At 40.0% G+C, this 18,328-nt stretch overlaps 1 protein-coding gene across 7 annotated transcripts in view; it reads right to left on the minus strand.

Moving 5' to 3' along the window:
- Positions 1-18,328, minus strand: part of LYN (LYN proto-oncogene, Src family tyrosine kinase) — a 56,031-nt gene that overhangs the window by 17,999 nt on the left and 19,704 nt on the right. For 3 of the 7 annotated variants that reach the window (XM_087753194.1, XM_087753203.1, XM_087753213.1), the window contains exons 2-10: positions 16,089-16,162; positions 14,736-14,784; positions 14,538-14,643; positions 14,095-14,193; positions 13,885-13,988; positions 12,247-12,396; positions 10,802-10,954; positions 3,779-3,961; positions 2,774-2,850 (exon numbers count right to left, since the gene is read on the minus strand). In XM_087753194.1, coding sequence (XP_087609320.1) covers positions 2,774-2,850; positions 3,779-3,961; positions 10,802-10,954; positions 12,247-12,396; positions 13,885-13,988; positions 14,095-14,193; positions 14,538-14,643; positions 14,736-14,784; positions 16,089-16,157 — 990 coding nt within the window. In that variant the 5' untranslated portion in view covers positions 16,158-16,162. Of the gene's footprint in view, positions 1-2,773; positions 2,851-3,778; positions 3,962-10,801; positions 10,955-12,246; positions 12,397-13,884; positions 13,989-14,094; positions 14,194-14,537; positions 14,644-14,735; positions 14,785-16,025; positions 16,163-16,514; positions 16,816-18,328 lie in introns of those variants that run through there. The other 4 variants (XM_087753165.1, XM_087753173.1, XM_087753208.1 and 1 more) reach the window with 3 other exon arrangements.

Here is an 18,328-nt window from a genome sequence, read left to right on the forward strand (position 1 = left end):
AGTGGAACTCCTCCTTGCCCATTTTCTTCCTGCTGTATGACAAGTCCATTGCTAGTGTACCTTTCTACAACGGGTCGGGTTCTTTCAGCAATTTTTGTTGCAACAGACGTCTCGTGCACACATGTGGATGTGAGTCAGCCAGCTGTGCAGCATGGTTGGGAGCAGGCCAGCCTCGTGCAACATCGCAGATGCACGAGGGGAAAAATAAGCCAATCCTCAGCTACCATTTGTTGTATTTGCAGTCTTTCTGAGAAGCTGGGATAGTCTGGTAAACTGCCTTGCCAGAATGGTGTGATTAGACAGTCATGAAGAGCTCAAGCGTGTGTCCACCAACCAAGGCAAAAAAAAAATATGTCTGATCTTATTTAAGTGGTTCACCATGAGCTTCCTCCCATGCTTTTTTTTTTTTAAACCTCTTCTGAAACATAACTCTCCAAATTTCTTTCCTCTTAGGCTGCACAGGGAGGTTAACATCACTACTGTAAGAATAAATTAGTGTTCCATTTGTACAAACCAGAGTCATACCAAAAACACTAGACACATTTTATGTTCTCCTTTATATACAGCTTACATTCTGGAAAAGTGTCATCCACAGGTCTGCAGTAAAATTACCAGTACCTTAGCAATAGGCCAGCAACATTTGAAAACATTTTCGTCTGTCTTTTGCCCTAAAGACCCATCAATTAACATTCAAACTGTCAGAGTTAGAGAAGACCAGGGGAACATCTGTGTTAGTCAGAGGGAAATCTCTGGTCAGAGAATGACATGCAGCCTGCAAGTCTATTCCACACACTCCTGTTATTACCCAGTGGCTTTAAGGGCTCTTTACAAATGTGCTCAAAAAAGCTACAAATTCTTTCCATAAGAAAAATCCCAGTATCTCTGTTCCAAAGTTTTGTTTGGGCTGCAGCTAGAAATCCTCAGAGAGGCCTCCCTGAACATCCCTTTAAGATCACTCTGCAACTCAATGCATGGCTTTGCTCTCAGGAATTTCTGTTGATAGTCTACATCTTAGGTGAAGAGAGGGACTTCTCGTATCACCTGTGCTGCACAAGGTCCTGGCCTCTGAGGCCAAGTGCAGGAACTGGCTCTGAGAGGTTGCTATCAGATCAGGGTGACAAGCGATGTCCAATTCAAGTGAGCTGACATTCAAAGCTTTGTAAATGACAATCGCTGACCCCTGTCATCTTGCGAGCGATTTACCCAAGTTGTACACAGTTAGAGTTGCTCTCTAGTTCATTAAGCTTTTTGAGCCTTACATTTCTGAAACCACAATATTAATTTAAAATGAACACAACATCCCTAAGTCCAATAAAAAGGTCTGCTATAAAACCACATGTGCTTTCCTCTCCACATCCTGGGTCTCCTTTCATATCACTGCTCCCAGATGTTCTTCTCTCCCTTGAATTCTACACACTGTTTTCAAAGCTACATTTTTTTTCCGCCCGCTGTTACTCATCTCTCCAAACCATGACCTGAGATCCAGCAAGTTTTCTACATCTACAAAGCTTTTGCCCCACTAAACTCTCAAGGACAAGTTACCCAAAGACTTCAGAAAACTTAGAATGCCTGTAGGTACACTGGACCAACAATCGTAGCAAAACCAGCTCCTGCATTGAATCTATGTTATATAAAAATCTATATTTGATATACTGAACATCTATATAACCATATATGACAACGAAAAGTTAAAGCATGTTATTATGGGCATTGCCCAAGTGACAGGCTTGGGGCATTGACCACCTCTCTAGGAAGCCTGTTCCAGTGTTTGACCACCCTCTTGGCAAAGAAATGTTTCCTAATATCTAATCTTATATTTATTTATATAGCAATAGTTACATAAAACATTTATATAATATTCTTACAGTGATTTTTTGGTATAAATCACTAATGTTTTGTTACATCTTTCAAAGCTTTCTCATCTTCCCTCATGAATTGTAACAAGTTAGTTTAATAGAGTACAACAGTCTGCAACTGCTAATGCATATTGAAAACCCTGAAAGGTCGGTGAAACAATAACCTATCAGAAATGCCTTCATTACCTATTAGTAACATGAACTACACCTTGCAGAAGCACGATTCTTACTCTGTTTTCTTATATGCCTCCCTGGACATCTGATGCTGGCAACTGTCTGAGGTGAAACACTGGGCTCCAGGCACCTTGGATCCAGGCTTTGACACATAAATTGCTCTGGGGTTTCTCTCTACAGATTTCATTTATGACATGGGATAACTCGGTGTATTTTGAAACAATCATCTCTGTTCATAAATCAGATACTAGTACCTGAAACATCATTTGATTAGATTTCATTTATTTCACAGTAATCTACATAAGAATTTGAAACCAACAATAGTCCCTTGAGGTTAAGAGAAGTTTGACCAATTGACCTAACTTGAGAAGTAAAAATGACACATTTATTAACATCGAAGGAATCTCACAAGCACAAACTCACAAACTTATATTTACACTTTCAACTCACAGCCACTCGAATTGAAAGCAGCCTTTCCACAAAGGAAAGTGGCTGTGTACCACTGCCATCCAAGCAGGTCACCAGCAGTATCTAAGAGTTAAGCTTAACTTCACATATTTCCTTTGAAACCTCTTTTATCTATTCCCTCCTTTCAAGTAACCTTATTTACTCAGACCAAAACTTATTTGAAAATTAAATTCTTTTTTAATGCAAAAAAACTCAGGATGAAGTTGCCCAGCATGAGTTTCAGACAGAGAGAGAAATAAATCCCATTAATTTTGAGCATATTTCTTAAAATTTACCTGAGCAGAGAAGTCGATTAGCTTTGGAAGCAACAATTTACTTCCTTCATCACTCTTCAGAAAATCCAGCAAACTTCCTGTTACAACAGAGAAAGATTAAGTCAGTGCAGCTTATTACCAAAATAAAGGTCACGCCAGGTCCCCAATTTTCTGGATCACAAAATTTTTGCAGTGAAGTGTTCTGATGTATTTTCAAGCTGACTACAGCAAGGCAGTCTCTTTAAATGATTTAACACCAGTAACATCCAAGTCAGCATGTCAGGCATCCAAGTTTTGCCATTTTCCTGGGTGCAGAAAACCCCCATCAGACCATACCTTGTTGAGTTTGATAAGCACCCTAGCCTAGTCTACGGACTACCAGGAAAGCCGCCTAGGAGAATCACACATATCAATCCTTTCCAAGTCATAAAGAATAAGTGGCTCAACACTTGTTTATGAAGTTATCCGCAGAATTGCTTGAAAACAGAACAAAACAAGAAAAACTACCACCCAAGACAATCTGAGAAGGAAACCTCGCTCATTTTGTGTAGTAATGCTCTAATAAGGGTTGTCTTTTTCTAGTAGTGCAGCCATCCTTGCAGGACCACTCATCACTCACGTTATTACACATGGATTTATCAATTCAAGGGCCACATAAGGCAATTTCTAAGGTTTGTTTTAATTGCCTTGCTATGACACCAGACACAAAAAGTTAGGTAGAGAGCCTAAAGGAACCAGAGCTATTTTGGGGGTTATGCTCTGCATCCGAAACAATTAAAAACACTACATTTAAGAACACTGTAAAAATAGTTTATTTCACAAATGCAGCAATGAATCATAAAATTAAAGCCTCAGCCCTCCTCTAGGATAGGTGCTTCTTCACTTTATATCAGAGCATTCAAAAGAATAATGCTAAAATCCCAAGTTTTCCTTTTTTATTCCTTCCTTCTTAAAGAAAGGGGACTGGTTTATGAGAAGCAGAAGAGTTTACTAAAACATTGTTTGCAGACCCAATGTTGTTCTCACCTTTAGCCATGAATTCTGTTATAATATAAATAGGTTCTTCTTTGGTCACTACAGCATAAAGCCTAACGAGCTTATCATGCTGAAGTGTTTTCATGAGGTTGGCTTCCTCCAGAAAGGCTTGCACAGACATTGTTCCAGGCTTCAGAGTCTTCACAGCCACTTTCGTGCTGTTATGATAGTAACCTAAAAGGAGGGAATACGATCAGTGCACTTGAAGTCACTCTGTGCCGGAAAGTAGGAATTTGTAAAGCAGGTGAAGTTGGATTCCAGTAATAGCTAAGAGCCTGAGAGCAAATGCCAGATGTAGCACAAATATTTATGCTAGAATTCCTTTTTATTTTGCAACTGATACAACACTGCAGTGAAAAATAATCGATTCCCTATTTTAAGAAATCACTTATCTGAAAAAAAAAAAGCAAGCAAATTATCTTACTTCATATCAAGTTCTCATTTACAAGTAGCCCATAAAATATTCAAACAGTCAAGAGATGTTTTAATGAATGTCCACATAAATTGTCTCAGACTCCAATAGAGTCCATGGATTGCTTGCAAGATTCTGGAGCATCTTTAAATACTGTGATTATAACCATTTTATGCATGCCAGTCTCATGCTTATAATCCTTTCTGTAACCCTCAGTGCTCAAAACAGAGCATTACAGGAAAGTGCAATCAAATGAGGATTCTCATGACCAACAAAGATACGCTGCCAGGACTGCAATCCTCCAGTGTTCACAGCAAGATTTACAATGTGATAACTTCTTATCACATAGCCCATGCCAAGAGTGGAAGAGACTGGCTGTTTCATTTCTCTGTTTATCAAACCTTCTAATGTAATATTCTAATTATATACAAAGCAACCATCAGTAAGGAGAAAAGCAGTGAATTACTTCCTGCTTTAATGTTTTCCAAACATAAAATAAATGCAAAATAGCATTAAAAAAAAATAGAGTAGTAAGCACTGATCCTAAAGGTTATCTTGTGAAGGCATTTAATTTGAAAAATAAAAGAAATAAGAAATACAATAAAAAAAAAAGAGAGAGAGAAAGAGGGGGGGATATAAATGCAACTCTTGTCCCCCACCATACCCACTTCAACATTGCAAAAGTATTTCTCCGAAGAGGTAGAACTTTCGTGACTCAATGAACTAGCCTCATTTCCTTATTCAGCAACAGTCCAGACAGTATTACCACAATGGATACACCTCTAAATTGGAGCCCACAATTTCCTTGTACTGTTTATCATCCTAACTTAAGAAATCAGTGGCAAAGCAAGGAACGAGTTTCCAGATCTTAAAGGATTGTTCCAACCACTGCATCTTCTCTCACCTTTTTTAAAAGAAAGATCATCACCTGAGAAAAGCCACTATGTCTATCACAAAATATTCACCTGCATGATTATTAAATATATTTTTTCCAAACATGGTCAGGTCAAAGCTTAACAAAAGATATGCCTCTAAATGATCTAATAATAAGAAACAACAACTACCGGTCAAATCTGCTGTTAAAGCTCAGGTAATACAATTTATATCTATCAGAAAAACAGATGTTAAATATTATACAAAATATTCTGCTTAAGAAGCAGAAAGCTTATTTGTATTTGTATGTGCTTATCTAAAGCAGAGCACTAGTTCCATTCCCAATTTATTGAATACTCAACCGAACATACTAATTAATATCATTATTTCTGTGAAGCAATTGTGACCAACACACTTCATAGTAACGATGTAACAGTATTTTACATTCACTGAAGAGATCCATCAAATTAGGGTTCTGCTTACAGAAAGTTTGTATTACTACACCACCTCACCCATACTGACGTTTTCTGTGGGAAAATGGTCTTCCTTGACCCTCTGGTGGTAACACACAAAGCAAGTTAGAGATAATTGAGCCTGATCTCTCTCATGTTCATTTATTGGGAGGGATGGGACACCAAAACACTGAGGAAAGGTAGTCATGAATTCTATGAGCACACACAACAGTTTGGAAAAACTGGAATTTGTCACCTCTCTTGGCCACCCATTACCAGCAAAACCAGCTTTAGTTTGATTTGGGCTGAGGACCACATCAGACCTGGAGCAGGCAGCATCTTTTTAGTATGCGTTTGTACCACCCCAGTTTAACGAAGTCCTAGTCTTCATGTCAGGTCACTTATCGTTCCTGTGAGAACCTCTGTGGTAGTTTCCAAAGCTCATCTGCTTTGCAGGCACATTCTTACTGTACAGGTAAGAAACTGCAGCCTTTTTGCAGGTGGAGGGAAAATTGGTGACCTCAAAGTGCTTCAGCTGGTGCCAGCAAATGTAATGTTCAGTCTGCATCACAGAAGGATTCCAGTGACGCACAGGGAGCTGTGGGGAGGGGTGGCTACAGCACTGCATCACCCCTGCTTCGTACAGTACCGGCAGCTCTGAAACCATCTACCAACATCTGCCTTGGCTGAACTGAACCTGGCTCCAGGTGTAAACCCAGCACTTGCTGTGCCTCGGTATTCCTTACCGTACAATACGAATGAACATATGGTCAGTTTGCTGCCTAAACACAAATTCAAAAAGACGGGTAAGCAATGAAATTCTTGCTTACATCTAGAACACTCTACCTAAAATTCAGATTCTTTGCAACTAACATTCAGCTCAGGTATGTACTGTAAAAATCCATTTCTGATACTGATGAGATGTACCAGAAAGTTTTCTTAGTTCATTTTAGATGCCTTTTATTTTAATAACAGTATTTCTGCGGTATGATTTTCTCTGATTTTTCTAACAGCTGCATAAGAAAATACACATCCAACATCTGTATTATTTATATTTAGTTTGGGGGTTACCAAATAAGAGAATCTTTTGCACCTGAGATGCAAGCAAAATGTGTCTCATTAATAAAATACACTATAATGGCTCCATTTGGCTTGTTAACTTTTCTCTTAGCCCTGCTTGAGAATTCTCTTCATGGATTATTAATACCACAGAACATTACGGTTCACATCATATCAGTGCACACTAGGGACAAAAATGCATAAAACATAGACCCTGCTCTTGCAGTGCTACTCTGGTTCATCACATCACTAAAGAAGCTGCCCAGATGCATTGAACTCCATGGTCAAAAAACCTTTCATACCATGGCAGGAAGCAAGTCTCTCTGCAGTTTAGACCTGTTAAAAATTAAACGTGATGCAAGCAATAGTACGCAAGTCTGAGGAATGTGATGATGTCTTACACAGAGAGCCATGTTCTTCTCTACATGTTAGAATAGAATCCTCCAAAAATTGTTAGTGTTTCAGGTATTTATTTTGGAGTTGATTATGATTATTTTCACAGAGCAGTATCTTGGACAGCCAGGTTGCCCCCAGATTCTTGCATGGGCTTAATCAGGCTAAGCTGCGATATGAATTTATAACAGACAATAATGAGGCTGAGCCTACCATTTCTGACCAGATCTCCAGGACTGAAGATGAACAACTTTGTGAACAAGCCTACAAGATGCAGCTTTCTCCTTCCTCTGCTTTCACAGTAATTCCCTGCAAGGTCATACTGGGAACAACTGGTTTGAGCTACAGAGATATGACACTGTTAGAAGCCAGATAATATCTCAGGCCATTATCACTGCAGGAGGTACTGGGGAAGAGACTGAAGAACAGCAGCTTCTCTGCATCCTATTGCCTGTCAGCACATCGCTCCTCCTTCACCAACTACAGCCATCACTCAGCTGAAGAGCAGAGGAATGCAAGAATAGCTCCATCTCCAGCTTACTTCCATACAGCCCATTAAATGTGAAGGCAGAAAGCACAGGCTGCAGCTTTCTAACCACTTCCACGGTGCGGTGCATAAGATGTGAACACAACTCTGCCATGCTGTTTTCATCTCTCATGTCAGCAGAGCTGGTGCCCAAAACACACACATAAACACTAACTTGGTAGTCTAAAACCAGAAAGTCTTTATACAGTGTATAAAATCACACACAGCTGTAATGAAGAAAGAAATTAAATGCACTTGCAGTGATAGACAAAACTGGGAAATAATGGTCCTTTATAGCAAGTTTTCTTTATGTAACAGAAACTCTTCAGAGTTGGAAGAGATTCACCTTCCTGCTTCGTAAAGCGACAAAGATTCTCTGCACAGGTCACACAGGAGCACAGCTGAGTGCTTGGGGGATATGGCGGCCTGCTTTTTGTTCCTAGGGTTTTCTTAGTCCCCCCATAACATAAGCTAACTCCCTCCAAAATGTGCAAGAGGAAGATGTCAACTTGGAAGCCCAAAGAATATACTTATGGACAAACTAAAAAGAAAAGACTATAAAAGACATGCTGGTGTATCTTCACATTCCAGTAACAGTATTATCTCTGTCTTCCCATATATCACAGAATCACAGAAGGACTGAGGTTGGAAGGGACCTCTGGAGGGCATCTGGTCCAACACCCCTGATTGAGCAGGGTCCCGTAGAGCCGGTTGCCCAGGACTGTGTCCAGTAGGCTTTTGAATATCTCCAAGGATGGAGACTCCACAACCTCTCTAGGCAACCTATGCCAGTGCTGGGTGACTCACACTGTGAAAAAGGGTTCTCTGATGCTCAGAGGGAACCTCCTGTGCTTCAGTTTGTGCCCATCGCCTCTGTGGTCCTGTCACTGAGCACCACTGAGAAGAGCCTAGCTCCATCTTCTTTGCACCCTCCTATGTATTTACATACATTGATGAGATCCCCCCGAGCCTTCTCCTCTGCAGGCTGAAGAGTCCCGGCTCTCTCAGCCTTTCCTCATAGAAGAGATGCTCCAGTCCCTTAACCATCTTTGTGGCCCTTTGCTGGACTCTCTCCAGTAGCTCTGTATCTCTCTTTACTGGGGAGCCCAGTTCCTCTGAATGTGACACTGTTCCCTCTGAAACCACAATTCTAAGTACCCTTTATCAAGAAGAAATTTGCCTAGTAATTAAACCATGGAACAATATTTCTCTCTAATTCACACTATAGCTGAAAAATAATTTTGTTCTATATGAGGAGAGAGCGTAACAACTAGCTCTCTAATCAGGAGAGCGTAACAACTAGGCTATTTCTCAGTACCTCTACGTAACTCCTGATGCCCCTGGTTGCTCATTACAACACACCATGTTTGTTGATACCCTGCACCACACAGCTGACCTAATGCGTCTTTTCCAGGTTGAACTTCCTTGGTTCTAAGATTAACCACGCTCCTGACTCGAGAGGACCTGCGCCATGCAAATCAGCTTCTCTCGCTTCAGAAAGGAAGCGGAGAAGAGGAAACACAGCGATCGCTTTCACAGTACATTAATTTTTCTCACAGGGCAGCAATTCAGATGCAGGGGTTAGGCCCGATGTTAAAATAATGACACGAACAAGAGGAAACATCTTGAACCAGAAACACCCTTTTAAAGTCTTACGCCTTGTCTGTGTATGTGCAGAAGTAGTCACTTCCCAAAACGATCTACGTTTTCAAGCAGGTGATTACCTTCTGCCATAAAGTCTTTCATAGTGTTTCAGTGTCAGTTAAACATTTCTTGCCTTGGTTTATTAGGCAGAAAAAAACCTGCACAATGGCTGACGCTTGTCTTAACTAGTGTGTAAATTGTCACTCATGTATATCATAGCTAGAGGGTTTCTTTAGCCTTTTCTCATGAAGGCAGATAAAAGGCTGAATTTGGCTATATTATACTACAGACATGCGCTGCTTGCATTTTTTACATGATTGCACCTATGACTGAATTAGAGCTTTCTGATTGACACTGTAGTTGTGTCTGGAATTTGCCACTCAAACAGCAGCACTCTATGCTTTACTTTTCTAAATGAGAGCATCTCTTTAAAGCAATGGCATTCCCACCAGCCTGCCACACTCCTGTGGGTCATCAGAGACCCCCTCACAGCTTTGCGTCTTCTAATAAGTTTTGGGATACGCTTTTAAGTTGCTCAGAAATTCCGTGCCTCTAGAATCTTGTTAAAACAAACAAACAAAAAAAAAACCCAAACCAAAACTTGTTCTATTATTACAATAACAATTTTATTACTATTTAAATATAGTCTCCAAAAAGGAGATTCAGAGAAGGGTTGAGACAATGATCTGGCCTGAAAAAGCACTATAATGAAGGCTTAGGGAAAAAAGTATAGTTTACCTTAAATAAGATGGCAACCAGTAACGAGTGTGTAAGTAATGAATAGCACACTGAACACGCAATATGGAACACCCAAAAGAATACTCAGATCCCTGAACAGACAGCATTTCAAAAGCAATAGGATTAAATATGTTTGCAGAATGTGATTAGACAGTGGTCATAGCCCCTTGCCACGGGAAGTCACTGAGGCTGAGAAAATAAGATCGTTTATATGCAAAGCTAATTATGGTTGTAATAATTAACGCTATCATTTTTTGCTGGGTATATATTAACATTTACAACTTGTAAGTGTTGTGACACTTTCATGATTGGGCACCTGCATGGTAGTTTAAGGCAGGCGGTGATCGATCTCTAATCTTCTTACTATGTAAGTCACCTACTTTCTCAGCAGCAATCTTGGATTAAATGTCCCCGTTTTTCACCCAGTACGGTAGTCCCACACATTATATTGCAGCCCCTTCTTTACCAAAAGACAATGAAAACTCTATACATAATTCACTAAAAGACGTGATTTCTTTCTATTTTAGGTTCTTTACCACTTTCTGATTTGAAACAAAGTTCCGAGATGCCCACTGATTTTGAGAATCAGGAGTCACATCTTCCTATAACCTTCTATTTCCCCCACAAAACTCAAGCAAAAAAAAAAACAAACCTATTGTCGTCAACCCTCTAAATTACAGTGCTTACTCACTGGTTGTTTTTTTTTTTTTTCCTTTAAAAGACACCAAAGGATTTGTTCCATGATATATTTTCCCCCTTGCAAATCCTGTCTCCTCACGGGAAGGTATGTTCTGGGCCTGACTGGGCTGTTTTACACGTTTATCGGACCAGGTTCATGTCTACTATTACTCTGAATGACTCTGAAATGACACTTCTTTCAGCAGATTTAAATACTCTTTCCAAAGGAATAAACTTACCCATCCAGACTTCTCCAAACTGACCAGCTCCAAGTTTCTTCACTAATTTAATTGATTCCCGTGGAATTTCCCATGCGTCTTTATCCCATGGTTTTTGAGGCTTGGGACTAATACAAGCTTTTTCCAACTTTCTGCATAAGCCATCTGATTGCTCTGGTTTTCAAAGGAAAAACAAAATACAAAATCTGTTACGCTTCTGTGCCTTATGACTTGAGACAAACATTACTTAATTACAGGTGTGCACTAACCAGCTCAAAATAATTTTCGAAATAATCAGGTGTTTTGATGAAAATATAACCTTTCTGGTGCTTTCACATAACTTTAAGCACCTCTGAACTGAAATTTGGTATTCAGAAACAAATTTAATAAAGAAGCGTCACATGCATCTGGTTACCATCAGATTATTAAGTTTTTTTCATACAATTCATACCAACTAAATAAAATATAAGACCTGCTTACTGACAGTACGTTGATGAAGACACACACTGGAGTCAGGGCTGGAGCCTGTATTCTGAATTTGTCATTAAATTTTCTTGTAGCATTGTTTCAGATGCATGTGCATGCAAGCATAAGTAGGTCACCATTATTTTTTTTCTCCAGATACTGATCAGCTACAACTTTAATACAAATGTAGAATAATTCTCAGGTTTTCCAGCTGTGCCAAAGAATTTCCACACATCTAAAAACTCAGAGAAATCTCATGGCCAAGTCCTCAGCGTGGCTTTGAAAAATCACAATGTGATTTTCTGTCCTACATTTTTCGTCTTCTCTGTCTTCCCAGTTACAAGACTAAAAAACATATTTTGGAGCTATCCACAAGGAGGTTATGCAGAATGAAAAGTCACCTTTGTAGCTAAAACATAGGTAGAAACTCGTCCCCTCCCCTTCCCCTCCCCCCTTTTTGAAAATGTTAAATGTATACATTCGATGCAGGTGCAATTTTCTTTCCTTGAAGTCAGTGGACTTTTACTTCCTTCTAAAGGCTGTTCACAGTAAACAAACAAACACACAATTTTATAGGAAAAATAAAAACAATTCCACACTCAACACTGCAAGAAGACATTCACAAGTCTATACGTATTTCTGCTAACTGTGAATACAAATTTACTTTCAAATACAGAATTTATTTATTTACAGTGCAGTTAATTCTTACTGTAGTTTCATATCATCATAACTTTGATGAGGTGTTTTATAAAGCTATTCTTTATTTCACAATGGTATGCCACAGAGCAAGCAGTATTAGGTCTGCTTAAGATAACAACATTACTTGGGTTCCAACCAGTTTTACTTTATCTTTGATAACATGCATGCCTGGGTTATTTAGGGGGAAAAAAAAAAAAAAAAAAGATTAAAAGGTTCTAAACAAAACAAGAAAGTATTTATTTTCCTTTACAGGAAATAATGGCTGTATTCTATTAAATAATCCACTAACTGATTTAACTTACTTTGATAATGTTTGATCATATCATTGATGTTGGGAAAAGTTATTCTTGGAGAGATGTAAAATCCTCCATTGTCTAGACTTCTAATTTTGTAGTGCTTAATAACATCACCATGCTGTGGATCATAGTCTCTTATGGAGAGAGAATAGCTGCCTGTGGATAAAGAAAGAATGGTCATTAACAGATAGCAAAAGTCTACAGTGTCCACGCATATACAGCTGAGCCTAACAAAATCACCTTTCTGTCTGTTTTTCTTTTTACTCCCTTATTTCCTCAAAAAGCATTTTGCAATCAACATGAGGAAGTTAACCAACAGCCGGTGCTGAACTGGTCACTGAAATGCTTACAGTCACGCTTTCTTTTTCAATCATATTCAACAAAGTTAGGAGTTCCATAATCCAGACAGCTCTCCGTCCAACGCCCACTTCTGCAGAAAGTGCCCCCGGCTGGAGTGGAACCAGCTGGGAAAGGGAGGCCGGGGCTGTCACACTCCTCAGGCAGAAGCTGAAATTCGGAGATCAATGTTTCGGAAAAGGAACACGCTGGATGTCATGGGCCAACTAGCGAAAGGATAGCTTGGAGATGGCTTGAGGCACACAGGAGGGAGGGCAGATCTGTTAGTCCTAGGGAGCCTAACCTCAGCTGGGATTTAAGATGGGACAGCAGAGCGTCTATCCTAAACTACAGAGCTCTTTGTTTCTTCCACTCATACAGCTCTTGTTGTCCATTTTCAAGGCTCAGAAACCACCTCAGCCCCGTCTCTCTCCCCACACACAGATGCAGTGACAGAAAGATTTTGAGGGTACTTTGCCTTACACCCAGCAGCCTGTGTTTAATTTAGATCTCTGTCTTCATTTGAGAGCACAGAAACAGCGACACGGGCCCATTACAGAGAGCTACCTAATCAAGAATCTGCAGTGTTAGGGCCAGAGAAACCACCCCTGTGGAGAGGACAGACATACAATCTGCTGGAGGGATTCATGCATCTTCCTCTGGAGGATGCCGTGTTAGAGTATCCAGTCAGGGGGAATCCAGTCAGGCTGCTGTCAGAGTCCAGACGCTGGGGCAGAACCTCCTATACTTTTCTGAAAGTCCCAGCCAAAGAGTCTGGAGACTTCACTAAGCTTTTCAGTACAAAAAGCTCTGTCTACAGCAGAAACCTTTACCAAAAAGCTTTCAGAAAAAAAATCATGCTACAGCGCAGAAGTGTAAACCCTCATTATGCACTAAGTACATTTTAAAACTTGTAGCAATGGATACAGACCCAATAATGGAAGACTATAAAATGCAGCATGTACTGTTTACAGTGAAAAGTGTCTTTCAATAAAGGAATATCAAACATTAGGACGGGAAAAAAATCTCTCCATTCATTCCTGCTTTCTGTCAGTGTAATCACACACACGTGTTTCCCACCCCCCCCACCCCCCATCTCAACTTTGGGTGTAAACCTGTAAGTCTCTTCTCTCTTTTCCTGGTGATTTTCTCATCCTTCTCACTCCTACAGAACTGCAGAAAATTCACAAAGTAGGACACACTAGGACTACTCCACACCCAGTGCCACTTGATGCCAATTTTTGTGAAGACAGACTGTATGTTTTTAACCCTACTATCCATTCCAAAGTAACCCACCCCAAAGCCTACCTTTTAATGTTTCACTTTCCCTGATAAGGAAAGCTCCAGGACTATTACCAGGAGCCAGGAGTTGTCTTTCGGCATCTTTTCGGGTTATGTCTTTGAAGAACCATCTGAAAAATATTTCCAAGAGTTAGAACCCTTTCTTTCCTCCACCCGCAAAGGATACACCACGAGGGTGAAGAAATTTGCCAGTATTTAGAGCCTGGGAGAACTTACTCTTCTGTTTCCAAGGTGTTCACTTTTGCTACATAGTTGCTGGGAATGAAGCCTTCCTTCCTTGTCGTGAGAGATTTTGCTTTCCACCATTCTCCCAGCCTGAAAAACACAAACAACAGTAGTACACACAGGAAAGGAAAATTATAAAGTGTTACTTGGGTTCTACTGTGCCGAGAGCTTTGCCCGTGCTGGAGAGAGAAGCAGCATCTTTTCTCTGAACTCAAGCCCCCGGAGGAGCCATTGGCTCCGCAGGATCAATGTTTGGTTACCAAGGGCAGCTGCCAAGTCCTACCAACAGCTCCATGTGCATTTGTATTTTCGCATATAAGGCAGCTCTCTTACCATAAATACACTCATGTTATGAGTAGGATATAAAAAAATTATAAAGGGAATTAGATGAGTCCAAAGAAAAACTACAATACAATCAGTACTGTCATACTTACTCCTCAATAACTTTCAATTTTTCTCCTTTTTTGAAGGACAAATCGTCTTCATGAATGCCATCATAGGGATACAAAGCTACCACAATGACTCCATGCTCCTCTGTTTCTACAAAGACAGAAAGCCAAAGGCACATTCACATTATTTTGCAGGCTGACATGGGCATAGCACACAGCAGTAAGATTCCTATGAAAACATACCTTCATTGATAAACCTCTGTCCTGGTAAAAGCTGTTCTCCTGGATTTGCCTACAATAAAATATGTCCTTAATTAAGCAGTTTTAGATCTTTGTGACAATCCTACATTACAATTACACATTATTCAGTTGCTTTGGTATCATCTTATATGTCTTAAATTAAAAGGAAATGCTCCAATCTTTTCCCACCATTTTTCAAAAGTGAATTACAACATAAAAGTATAATAAGTCCCCACTAGATTTTGCATTGAGCAGCTCAGACCTCAGGAAGGCGTGACATAAGCTCTGGGGAAGAAGTTCACAGCTTTGTGACTTCTGCTGAAGAGGCTTTAGCCAGGGCACTTTAACAGGACAGTTATTAACATGCAGCTGTCTTGCTTAAGAACTACAAGCACGGTTATGTTGCTAAGATTGTGCACGGAAAAAAAAAAAAAGAGTAATTAAAAGAAAATAACGGTAGCTTGTGATGCGTGCACGTTGACTGAGAGCACGCTGAGTCCACTGTGTCAGGCGGTGAGAGGGGAGAGGAGGGTGTCATTCACACCCGCAGAGAGCGCGGCTCCCGAACAAGGGCAGGCAGGAAACACAGTTTCCTCAGCACGGTAGAGAGGGTGGGGAAAGAAGGTACCAGTCAATCTGCAAAATAGCAAACCCACTTGGTACCCCACAGGATTCCCCTTCCCAGCACCCTTCCTTTCCAATGCCAGGCAGCACACAGGGAACTGCCATTAGCTTGTTCCTCCTGCAGCAGAGCGCTGCTCCCTTCACCACTGCACCCTCTGCTCCCCTCCCATCCTTACCTACGCAGCTTGTGCAAGGTCGAGTAGTGGCCTTCAGTGAGTAAAAGGAAAGCTGACTACAGCTGATACAGAATCACCCATGATTACCTTAGCCTTTTTAAATCGAATAATCAACACCTGGATCCCATAGCTATGAAAAAAAACCCAACACCGATGCTTTTAAAAATGGTTCTAAACTACAGTTTTTCTGAAGTCACCTATCATTCTTCTACAGGTGTAGCTATATCTAGATCAAGCGTTGCCAAGGATTACTGTTTTCATGCAGAAAACTATGACAAACATAAAGTAATTAAGTAACAAACCAACAATTTTTTTTTTTTTTATTTCTTTAAGTACTTATTCGTTGAGGGTGAACTGCACAACATTAAAAGCCCAATTGTGGACTAATGATCATTTGAATTTCTTCATGCATGTGCTTTGGATTGAAATTTAAGTTATGCCAGTCATGCTTTGATCTAGCTACTGGAATTCTCCCCTGAGACTATCTACTTACTGGCCTTTGCTGTTTATTGGACGTTGGATCCCTCACATAAATAGTTCGTTCAGTTTTACGTACTGGTTGATTCTTCAAATCTAGCCCATCTCCATGCAGATTCTCTTTCCTTTTTGATTTTATACATCCCATATTTCCTGTTGGAATAAAAAAGGTATTAAACAAAAACATTATGCTATAAACCAAGCTGTTTCCCATGCAATCATCTGGGCTATGCAGCAAAAACGTGCTTCCTTTTCATACACAATAGTTCATGGGGAAAACAACTGAAGGTTAGGAACACACGCTGAAAGCTCTCTTCTGCTGCAAAGGAAAGAAATTACTTCTTGTCTCAATCCACAGATGAAGTAAATATTTCAAAATAGTTATTTACCATTTTAACATTTTCAGATTTATCATCTTTTCTCCCCAATCTGCCCCCCCCCAACCCCTTATATCTTTCTGATACTTCTGTGAGCTTCAGAATAGATAGAAGAAAAATATAATTACTGTAGTGACAACTTATTTCTGTATGTTCTAGAGAAAAGGCTGCTTTGGAAGATGTAGGAAAAAATTCCGGTCCAAGTGATGAGAACTGCAGCTGGAGTTAGCAATGCCTGTATCTCCCCACTTCATTTTGCGTATGCCAGTCTAGCAGGGAGCTCCGTTTGATTCAAATCCCCGTCTCACATGAGCCTGATGACTTGTGCAGTCCCACCTCCATGGCAGATACGTTGCTACTGTGACCTTCAGTAATGAATCTCCTTGTTCAAACAGGCCTGTTACAGCAGTCTAAAATAGCCGATGTGTGTATCAGTGACGGCAAATCACCACACAAGTATTTCTTCTTCAATACAGTTTAGAAGGATAATCCTTCTCTCAGGATGTGCATCCATGCTAAATCAGATGAGATACAGCTGTTAGCATCTGCATGACTGAGACCTGACTACTAATCCCATGATGTAATTATATAGTACCTCAGCAAGCTTATATACAACATTATCTCTATATTCCTCCCTCAGAGGAGAATAATTATACTTACTCTTCAAAGAATTCACTATGAATGCTTTTCAAACCCCTCCTTCCTTCCTCTCTCCCTCCTTTCAGGTCAGTGCTCTAATGCTAGGTTCACAGTCACATTTTCCCTTGCAGGCACACACTCTCACTCCCCCCCCCCCCCCCCCCGCCCTAATTAATCTTTAAAGCCAGTTCTTTGAAGAACAATGTAAAACCTAAAATAAGAGCTCAGTGCTCAAGTAAAGCAGCACTGACCAAAACACAGCTGGAGAAGCTAAAGCAGACTGTAACACCCTATACTACATCTCATTTTCACCTTCATCTCTAGGATAGAAAAGGTCATCACAGTAAACAGTTAAAGTAGTAGAGTAGAAGGGTAGAAGAGTAGTCCACGTGCAGACACAACTGTTTCAATGGGATGGTGCCTTACACACCCTACCCTCATAGGTAGGAAAATTAGCCAGATTGGTCTGGGTTCATATTAAGACTTGTACTTTTGTAACAATACTGGTAAAAATCATAATCCTATCTGACTATAACAATAAACTAAGGCCACAAGCACTCCCACGTGGCAGGTCTCAACATCCCACATCACCTTCATTTAATCTCCCATCCTGCCACTGAGGAAGCACCACATCATGACAGATGCAATGTCCTATCCACGGGCTGAACGTTTTCTTCTGAACATGAGAGGAGGGTACCTCCTCTCCTACCGTTTCTGCAAATTATCTGTCACCTATTGCCAACAAATCTTGGGTGTCCGTAAGATTTCAGCAGTGATGCAGTGAACTGTGATACTGGTTTAAAAGCAGCATAAGAACTCATCGCTCCCCTTCTTGTCTTCTCTTGAAATAAAAGGAATCATACAGAAAATCAATAGGCATTGATCAGGCATCATCATCCCACAGAGGCAGAAAATACAGTTTCCTCTTCTTGTGTGTCAACATTTCAGTGCTCCCATACTCGTTTGAAGGCACTGGGGGGCACCTTCAGCCAGGATCTTCCCTTCGAAGCAAACATCTTTAATGCTTAATTTTAGCTTGTGAAAACACCCATTGGGAGATTTTTCCAAATTCTCAGCTCTACGTGGGTTACATACTAGTTGTTTTGAAATATTTTTTATTATTATATTTATTATATTTTATTATTATATTTACTATACTTTATATTATATTTATATTATATTTATATTATATTATTGTATTTTATTATTATCTTTATTATATTTTGAAATATTTTTATTATTATTTTATTTATTTATTTATAATTGTGAATATATAGATGGCTCTTGTTCTGTAGTTAATGGT

Source organism: Nipponia nippon, unplaced genomic scaffold (genome assembly GCF_047370975.1).
Source record: "Nipponia nippon isolate SJK-2023a ecotype South Korea unplaced genomic scaffold, ASM4737097v1 scaffold_1, whole genome shotgun sequence".
Taxonomy (NCBI): Eukaryota; Metazoa; Chordata; class Aves; order Pelecaniformes; family Threskiornithidae; genus Nipponia; species Nipponia nippon.